Source organism: Odontesthes bonariensis, chromosome 20, assembly GCF_027942865.1.
Source record: "Odontesthes bonariensis isolate fOdoBon6 chromosome 20, fOdoBon6.hap1, whole genome shotgun sequence".
Taxonomy (NCBI): Eukaryota; Metazoa; Chordata; class Actinopteri; order Atheriniformes; family Atherinopsidae; genus Odontesthes; species Odontesthes bonariensis.
Genome location: NC_134525.1, coordinates 13,395,328 through 13,404,534, shown reverse-complemented (window position 1 = coordinate 13,404,534; position 9,207 = coordinate 13,395,328). Strand labels below are relative to the sequence as shown.

The following is a 9,207-nucleotide window of genomic DNA, read 5'->3' as shown; positions in this document are numbered from 1 at the left end:
AAACCAATGGAGTACGCTGGCGTGACTTCCTTGTTACAACTCAGTCCCACTTAATCGCTCTTGCATCATCGATTTGCAGTGTCACAGCAGCATAGACATCTACCGGTATGCACACCAGACTGTGGCGGTGCTGTGCTCGACAGTTTGACTGGTAATGCCTGCCATTTGATTTCCCGCGAAACAGACGCGATTCCTCGCGCCCGAGACGTTGGAGCAAGTGCTTACGCCGAAGGGTTAAAGCTAACTGGTGAGTACGTTTTCTGCAATAAAAGAGTTTATCTTAATAAAACGCTTCACGTTAGAGTTTCCAGTTGTTGTTTGCTCTTTTGTTGTTATGAAATGTGACGGTGTGCGAGAGTTAACTGCAGCCTCTTGTTTGCAGTAAAGTTAGCTTGTCGGATTACATCCCTGGACTCCATGGTACCTAAATAAATCTATGTTTTTTATGATAATTAGAGTTAATTACCAAGCAGTAAACCGCCACATATATTTCTCTACGTGTTTGCAGTCCGAAGGAGCGAGTAATGTATTCGGCGTGCACCCGACGGTGTAAGCTCCGTGTATGTCAACACTTTGTCCCGCATTGTCTCTGCACATGTGCATGGCTCAGGCCCTAACTTACTGTATGTTAGCTACCGTTAATATCACCCCTCGAAAGTCAGTCTGCAGCGATGCACTCATGATGCATGTCGTTGCATTGACACTATCTGTTTCCCAGATATTCTGCCACTATGGGAATACACGGACTTGCCAAGCTTATCGCCGACCATGCCCCCAGTGCCATCAAAGAGCAAGACATCAAAAACTATTTTGGTAACTGCTACACCACACTTTACATGCATATTATTGTTTTTACCTGCACAAGGAATAAGAATGAATTCCTTTTGATTGTTTTGAATTAATAATCGTTAGATCCACACCATTGATTTCCCCGCTCATTTGAAAAGCCAAAAGCTTTGGTAAAAGCTGTAATGTAACCCTTTGTAGGGAGGAAAATCGCTATAGACGCCTCCATGTGCATCTACCAGTTCCTGATTGCTGTGCGACAAGACGGCAATGTTCTGCAGAATGAAGATGGAGAGACGACAAGGTAATGTGGCCCCAATAAGCACTTGAAGCTATAGATGCATTAGGCATGCAGTAGCTCTCCTATTATTCTTAAGGCAGTTGCTCAGGCCTGATCAAAGGAGTAAAAACTGTGTTGCGATTTCCCTTTTTTTCAAAGCCACCTAATGGGAATGTTCTACCGTACAATCCGCATGTTGGAGCATGGTATCAAGCCAGTGTACGTATTTGATGGGAAGCCTCCACAACTCAAGTCTGGAGAGGTTAGTGTGGACTCAAATTTCTTTGGCGCTTTCTCTGGTGGCAGTAGCACTTGGTTTTATTTAGTTTGCAACCTTAAAGGTTGGGTAGGGGATCTTTTTCTGGAACATTTTTTTACATATTGCTTGAAATACTCTTCACAACTAGCCTGGCTGACGCGTCCACATCTCGATGAGATGGTGGTCTGGGAACTAGGTGTGCATTTTCTCGTATTTGAGGCGTGGTTTACGAATGCCTAGAGCCGTTTATTGGGCGCTACGAATGTCTATCAAATGACGTCAGGTTCTTCCCATGCTGCTTTGCGCGCGATTCATAGCCAATTGTATCACTTATACCAGAAGACGATAGAAATTCGACGAGGAAGAAAAAAATGGAAAATAAAAGTAAACTTGCGCTCTAAGCTACTTAAATTGACAACAAAGTAGGCCTATATGCTATATTCTACATGAATTTTTATGTTGTAGAGTTGTGAATTTATTTTGATAATGGAGAAATTGAGCAGCCTTGCTTTGTTGTCTACAGTAGTAGATCAACCCTCATCTTACTTTGAAGCTCCCAGAAGTGACGTCAACAAAGCTTTAGCAGCAGAAAAGCTATCAGGCTTGTGTTGATAATAATAAACTCCTGGACTATGTACAAACTTCCAAATGCATCGTTTTGTGAGTACAGACCATATTTGTACTACTGTAGAAGTTTGGTGTCATGGCATGTGATTTTAGTGTGGTAATTTTGGAGATACTGCCAGGGTCCATTGGCGCTTGTACTAAGCTATTCGGGATAACTCGGTAACTCAGCTGATGTTCAGCCAATATCGGAAAAACTTCGGGTGGGCTACTTGGCTGGATGTCACGGTTCAAATGACCCTAGGGTGAATCTACTCTGAAACACTTTCTAAGTCTGCATCGAACGGTAACGTTGTGTCCGCTGTCATGTTGGATTAACACTCTACAAGCTTCGATGTAGTGCATAGACGTCGTCATCGTCTTGCTGTCCCCCCCTGTGATTGGTTCCCAAACTCTGGCAAAAATAAGGGCGGTGGTTTCCAGGCTGCCTTTGCAGTGAGAATGAAATCGAGCGCAAAGCAGAATGGGAATTCCCAGGCTACTTCACAACCCCATTGCAACCAATTAATTAAAAGTTTTGACACAAATATGAAAAGTTTTAGTGGCCTCTAGAACGTACAATCTAGGAAAAACAGTATCCAATCATTGTGAACGGTCCGTTCACAATGATTGGATACTGATGCCGTCTATCAAACTGCAATCTGCTCCTCCCTCCCCCTCCTTCCCCCTGTGCGTGTACCCTGCTCCGTGAACGTCCAGAAGCTTGGCAGGAAGCTAAACTAGAGCCAGCTTGGCTAGCACCTAGCATTATTAAACGTATAGTTAGCATATACTAAATACTAAATACGGCAACGATCGATGCTTGCTGTCAGAACAGCGCTCGTGCACCTTCGTGCTCGTGCACGTTCATGTACTCTAGAGGCGTGCCTTCGGGGGGAAAGTGAAGAAAAGGGTTGGGACTTTTTATCTGTGTATTTTCAAAATGCAGCTTCGCTGGACTCAAAATCCAGGATCTCCTACCCTACCTTTAAGACATCTGTCTTCCATTAATATCTTGTTTTCCTGCTTTAGCTTGAGAAGAGAGGAGAGAGAAGAGCAGAAGCTGAGAAGATGCTTGCTCAAGCCCAGGAAATGGGTAAAGAAGTTTTTTCTGCAAGTTTTGATTTGATTGTTATAAACCAATCTGAACTTGGACTTGTGTCTGTGTGTGTGTGTGTGTAATTTTTTATTTTAATTATTTTATTTCATATCTCAAACTAGGGGAACAGGAGAATATTGATAAATTCACCAAGCGTCTGGTTAAAGTCACCAAGCAGCATAATGATGAGTGCAAAAATCTCTTGTCCTTGATGGGGGTGCCTTACATCGAGGTAAGGTGGAGTTTTGGTTTATTTTGCTTTACATTTTTACTGGCTTTAAGAATATTTCCACATCGGTGCTTGCATTTTTATCCTTATTTCCCTAGTTACCTGTAGACCGTCTAACTACGCTACAAAAACCCACAAAGGCAGAAAATGTTGCATTTTGACTGAAGAAAAGTCGTAAAAATTCTGTTTAGCTCACAGGTGTGCAGCGTATTTAAAAGCTCCGAATGCATGCTGGAGCGATGGGTTTCAGCTGAAGAGATGTGGGTGAATAACTTAAGGGAGATTTTTTTTGTTTGTTTCAGGCTCCATGTGAGGCTGAGGCCAGCTGTGCTGCTCTGGTCAAAGCAGGGAAGGTCTTCGCCACAGCAACGGAGGATATGGACGGGCTGACCTTTGGGACAAACGTCCTGCTCAGACACCTCACTGCCAGTGAAGCAAAGTACGTTCACACAGGTGTTCGCATGATTACCCGATGTTTTCCAAGTTTTTATCTCCTAGAAATCTGATGATTGTATGTTTAAAGACTGAATTGGTAGAAAGTGTTCCAGCCGTTTAAATGCAAACAATAGTCACGCATATGATGAATTTGTTATTGTTTCAGGAAACTTCCTATTCAGGAGTTTCACTTCAGTCGCATCCTGGAGGACATCAGCCTGACCAATGAACAGGTAGTTTTATTTTTTTCTCTGACTGAAAAAGAATAAGCACAGCTTATACCCTGTCAGTGACGCCTCCGTCTGTTTTGCCTCCAGTTCATAGACCTGTGTATTCTCCTGGGTTGTGACTACTGTGGCACCATTAAGGGAATCGGCCCCAAGAGAGCCATTGACCTGATCCGACAGCACGGCTCCATTGAGGAGATCCTTGAAAACATTGATACAAAAGTGAGTGAATGTTCGCTCAGATCCTGTTCTGTTGTCCACGTAGTTTAGTCTTGCGCTGGATCTGATTCCGTGCGCTTTGTTCGCCTTCTCGCAGAAGCACCCTGCCCCAGAGGACTGGCTTTACAAAGAAGCCAGGCATTTGTTTCTGGAGCCAGAGGTGGTGGATTGCTCTACACTGGAGCTGAAGTGGAGTGAGCCTGATGAGGAGGGACTGATCCAGTTCATGTGCACCGAGAAACAGTTCAGGTGACTAAATATAGACTCATAGCTGTGCTGCATGTTAGATTGTTCTGCCTTCATCGCTCACTGAGTTTTCTTTCCATGTGGATGATGATTGATTCTTTCTGTGACACTGACCACACCATCTGTAGTTACTATGCTTGACCACTAGTGTGCACTGTTGGCCTTGTAGATGCAGTGTTTACGGTTCATGTATCAGTTGAAGAAACCCCTTTTTTACTTTTTTTAAAAATGCCACAATGTTTATCGTTCATTTAGCTGTTTGGTTTTGAAAGGAAATGCACTTATGATTTCTTGTGACCTGAAGTTCTTTTGCCTACCGATGTGGAAAACACTTATTGTAAGTCGCTTTGGATAAAAGCGTCTGCAAAATGACCTTAATGTTATTTAATTTCAATAGAACTGTTCATACAGACATTGTTACAATGACAGTAACAAGCAGGTTTCATTGTCTTCTTCTTAACTGCCCAAATTTCTGAAAATGCACACCGCAAAAAATGTACATTTTTATATATTTGATTTATTTTGATCAATTTGTTCTGGGTCTGTGTGTGCAGTGAGGACAGGATCCGTAACGGCTGTAAGAAGATCATGAAGAGCCGACAGGGCAGCACACAGGGGCGACTGGACTCTTTCTTTACAGTCACCGGATCGTTGTCCTCCAAACGAAAGGTGCGCTCAGAAAAACTACGGCTTTAGCAGCTGATTTATTCCGATACCAAAGTTTAGAAAGGAGGTTGCTGTTGCACACATTCAGTTGTGTTTTCTTTTGTCTTAGGAACCAGAGAAAAAAGGGTCGGCGAAGAAAAAGCAGAAAACTGGAGCTACGCCGGGCAAATTCAGAAAGAGCAAATAGACTGAACGTAGGACGTTTGATCCCTTTGAAAAGTTACTATTGTTACGACTAACACTTCAACAACGACTCCGATTCCATTTGTGTGGGAGGAAACTGCACAAATGCCCCCGAAAAGACATTTTTAGGAACAGTTCGACTGAATAAACCGTAGCAAAATCCAAGCTAGCTGTCCTTAAATGAAACTTGAAAGGTTTTTATCAAAGTTTGCTTGAAATAAACCTTTTTTTGTGTGTTGAGAATTTTGTCTGCTTACTTTTGATATATTAAGTTGAAGATAATTGACGACTAAAGGTTACTGTAGTTCTTTCATAATGTGGAAAATCAGTATGGTTGAAGGCAAAAAATGTAGTCCACACCATTTTAGCTTTTTCTTTTTTACACCAGTATTTGCTTTAATAGTTTGAAGACTACAACTTTAGAAAGAGGGAAGTTTTGAGGAAGAATTTTAAATTAGCTAGAAAGTTGGTGTGTCTGAGCTCACAGGGCAAAGAGTTCAGTTAGATGGGGCCGATGTCAGTGGATCGCATTGGTTTAGGAGGCCACATGCCAGATAAATGGGTTTAAAATGTATTCGTATTTAAGATTTTGAAAGTGTAGTGTTTTAAAGCAGCTGGAGACCTGAGTGTAGAGCGCTGCGATAGTCGAGGTGAGAGTAGACTAAAGCATTCATACCTTTTTATAAATCAGCATTTGAGTGACAATTACCTGATGTTTGAGATTATCATAAACTTGAAAAAAAACAAGGCTGAACAGGATGTTTGACTTTTGCATCGAAATTGACGAGAGAATAAAGCATTACTCCTAGATTCTTAGCAACCTGGGTAATATCATTTGAAATATTACTAGGGTTAGAAACAATAACTTGGGGGACCAAACAAAATAATCTGACTTTTTGAGACGTTTTTTTCTGCGATTGGGGAATGGATGTCAGAAAGATGAGCAGTGAGATTTGTGGGATCTGTGCACAGCTTGGTGTCGCATGCATAAAAATGATCATGTACATTATGTTCTTAGACAGGGACGCACAATGATATCCTATTGACTTGTAGGCTTTAAAATGAAATATGAGATCAGGGCTAACTTTAACACTGACGATCAGATAGGATCATATTTGGTCTGGCTGTTTGACCTCGCTTCAGTTACACTCCACAGCGTTTGTCACAAACAGCCACAACAAGGATCACTTCCTCAATTGAAAGACAAGTTTATGCTTGAGGTGGGACTTTTGTACACACTCTTCATCAGACCAGCTTTCCCACAGTCCAGATGACTTTTTCTCCACTCTTCATTCATCATAAGAGGATTGTTGTTTGTTCACAATTGAATAGCTTTTTGATTACTAGTACCTACACAGTGAAAAGAATGGGGACGTTTATTGGAAATAGAAGCCTTCGGTAGACCTACATAAGACACATTTCATTGTGTTGCAGACACAACACAGAACCTGAACACGAGAAAACATTTTCTAGCCTTTAAAGATAAGATAAGAAACAGATCTGATGAGATGTCTGTGCTACTCGAGCATAAATTTGTCTTTGATTTTTAGAAGCATCTGGTGATTGGATGTCCCAAATGCAACTGACTGTAACTGAAACATCTTTAGCTTCTGACTGACCCCTGACTTGAGACTATAGAAGCTTCCATGTTGTGTCCAAAGCCTACAACAGCCAAGTAATTGTATGTCTCCCTTCTGTCACGTATATACGGAGCCTGCAAACAAACTTGTTTGGGCTGAGACCCATTGAAAGTGTGAATCCCCCGACAGAAATAGTCACACGAGTGTTGCCGTTTTGGCATCATATTTGATGGGCTCTGCTGTCTAACGCTGCCGGTCTCTGGTTCTGTGGCTTTAACTGTCTGATTCAGTCACATAACCACATTGCTATATTTGAGTATAGTATGATCTGTAATATTATCTCTTCAAACATCTTTAAATTTACTCTTAATTTATTCCTTCAAAATATGATTCATACAGTGCAGCTGACACCACAGCAATCAGCTGCACGACATTATCCAGATCGGTTTCAACCAAGGCTTTACCCAAAGATTCTGTGGCGTCTACAGCTTCATAAGCTAAATCAGCATTTTGCAACTCAGCTGTAGGCTGTGTCGCTGAGGATGCAGCCCCGTCTGTGCCCTGATCAGCTAAAGCAGCCTCATCCAGGCCAGTCATTACCAGTGTGCAACTGACAGCTGAACGGTTGTAAGATGAGGTGTCATGGTTCTTGCTGGTTCTGTCTCTGGATACACTCCCAGCAGGGTAACCGTGTCACTGTATGAATACAGACAGCGAATGACTGAGTGAAATAATAATTAGCACACTGATTTAATCAGTTAACCAGTGAATGAATAACATGTCCACCTATGTACATCTGTTGAACTGTCCATCACAACACATACACACACGGTGGCTGTAATTCGATTCTCAGGATTCAGATGTAACATTATCCTCAGGACGCTGACAAACTTTATCCTTTTCCTCAAATGTTTACGTATCTGGGTACAGCTGCATTTGGAAAAAAAATGAACTGCCTTCCCAAAATATCCGCCTCCTGATGTAGAGTAAAAACAAGGAACACCTACCATCACAGTATCACTCAGACTGTTGAAGCTGGTGGAGTGACCTCTCTGAGACAGAGGCAGGATGGCTACAATGGATTTTATCTGAAGACAGAATCTCTTCTACATCGGCCTCAAGCACACACAACTGTTTGTTTGGGTATGACCATAAAACTGCACAATCAAATCCAAGCATATTTTAGGGTGTACAAGGTGATATTAGTGCCACTGTGGGAATAGTGGGCTGCCGACGTAGAGAGTGACAAGAAGACCACCCAAAGACCACATATCTACTGCCTCTGAGATGGGAAGGCCCACAATAACATCAGGAGACCTGGGGGTGGAAGAAAAGAAAGATAAGGTGATATAAGAACAACTTTATGCACAATTTGAACATATCAGTGTTGGTGCCATTAGATCAGATCAGCTTGCTGACAAATCTGCAAACCCACCTGTATCCAACAGACTGTATGAAGAAGCCAAACCTGACTTCTGCAGCTGGGATGGCTTAGTCAAAGCCGATGAGTCTGACTCTGAAGGGCTGGTCAGAAATACTCGATACTCAGCAGCCATTGCTTGGTGGTCGAGTGATAAAATCCACATACCTGCTGTGTGAGGGGTTTGATGTCATGGCGTGAGAGTGGTTTGCCACGTCTCTCTTTCAACAGCTCATGAAGATTTTTGTCAAGTATTTGAAATATTAGACATGTGTGCCCTTTGTGTTTAAAGCCCTCAAGGAATTGAACAAATTGGGTGGAATCATGTTCACGGATGTTTGCCAACATGGCCATCTTGAAAGAAAACAGAAGGTATCAAATACAGTGATTCAGCTGAGTAACTGTGATTATAACAAAATGTGGTGTCAAAGACTGTCCAACCTCTCTGTTGGGCTTCTCAGAGTCACTGTTTCTCTTCTTGAAGATCTTGATGGCCGCGGTGGGCTTTGTCTCTACAAGTCTGCACTCAGCGACTTTGCTGAAACAGCCGCTGAACTTGAAGCGCCAACACTGGTACTCACTGATCCTGGCAGACAGCACGTTCCAGGCATGGAATCTCCATGTCCTCAAGTTACCTGGCAAATCAGACAAAAAAAAAAACCCAAAGCAAACAAACAAAGAAGTTTCAATCATAAAAAAACCAAAAGTGCAGCCAATCCAATCACTTGAAGAAACCCATCACCACCATTACATGTACAGTTGAGTACAGTAACATCTCAAATTTGCCATTTAACTCGACAACCTTTGTTTTTCCAGTGTACATGCATGGGAGGGCAACTAAGTTATTGAATGAATTATAAGAAAAAAACGTGAAGCGTGCGTTAAATCACCAAATGCTTACATGCTCTTCCTGAAGAAGCAGAGGCCAAACATGGTGGCCGAGCTGAAGAGTGAGAGGGTCTGCTCTCATATGTT

General features: G+C 42.3%; 1 protein-coding gene across 1 annotated transcript; it reads left to right on the top strand.

The window, feature by feature from the left end:
* Window positions 1-144: 144 nt before the first annotated feature.
* Window positions 145-5,475, top strand: fen1 (flap structure-specific endonuclease 1). Its single transcript, XM_075452078.1, has 12 exons — window positions 145-247; window positions 719-813; window positions 988-1,090; window positions 1,226-1,328; window positions 2,961-3,024; window positions 3,150-3,259; window positions 3,559-3,695; window positions 3,858-3,924; window positions 4,009-4,140; window positions 4,235-4,386; window positions 4,938-5,052; window positions 5,159-5,475. The coding sequence occupies exons 2-12, from the start codon at window positions 732-734 to the stop codon at window positions 5,234-5,236; spliced, it is 1,143 nt and encodes a 380-aa protein (XP_075308193.1). The 5' UTR covers window positions 145-247; window positions 719-731; the 3' UTR covers window positions 5,237-5,475.
* The last annotated feature ends 3,732 nt before the right edge of the window (window positions 5,476-9,207 follow it).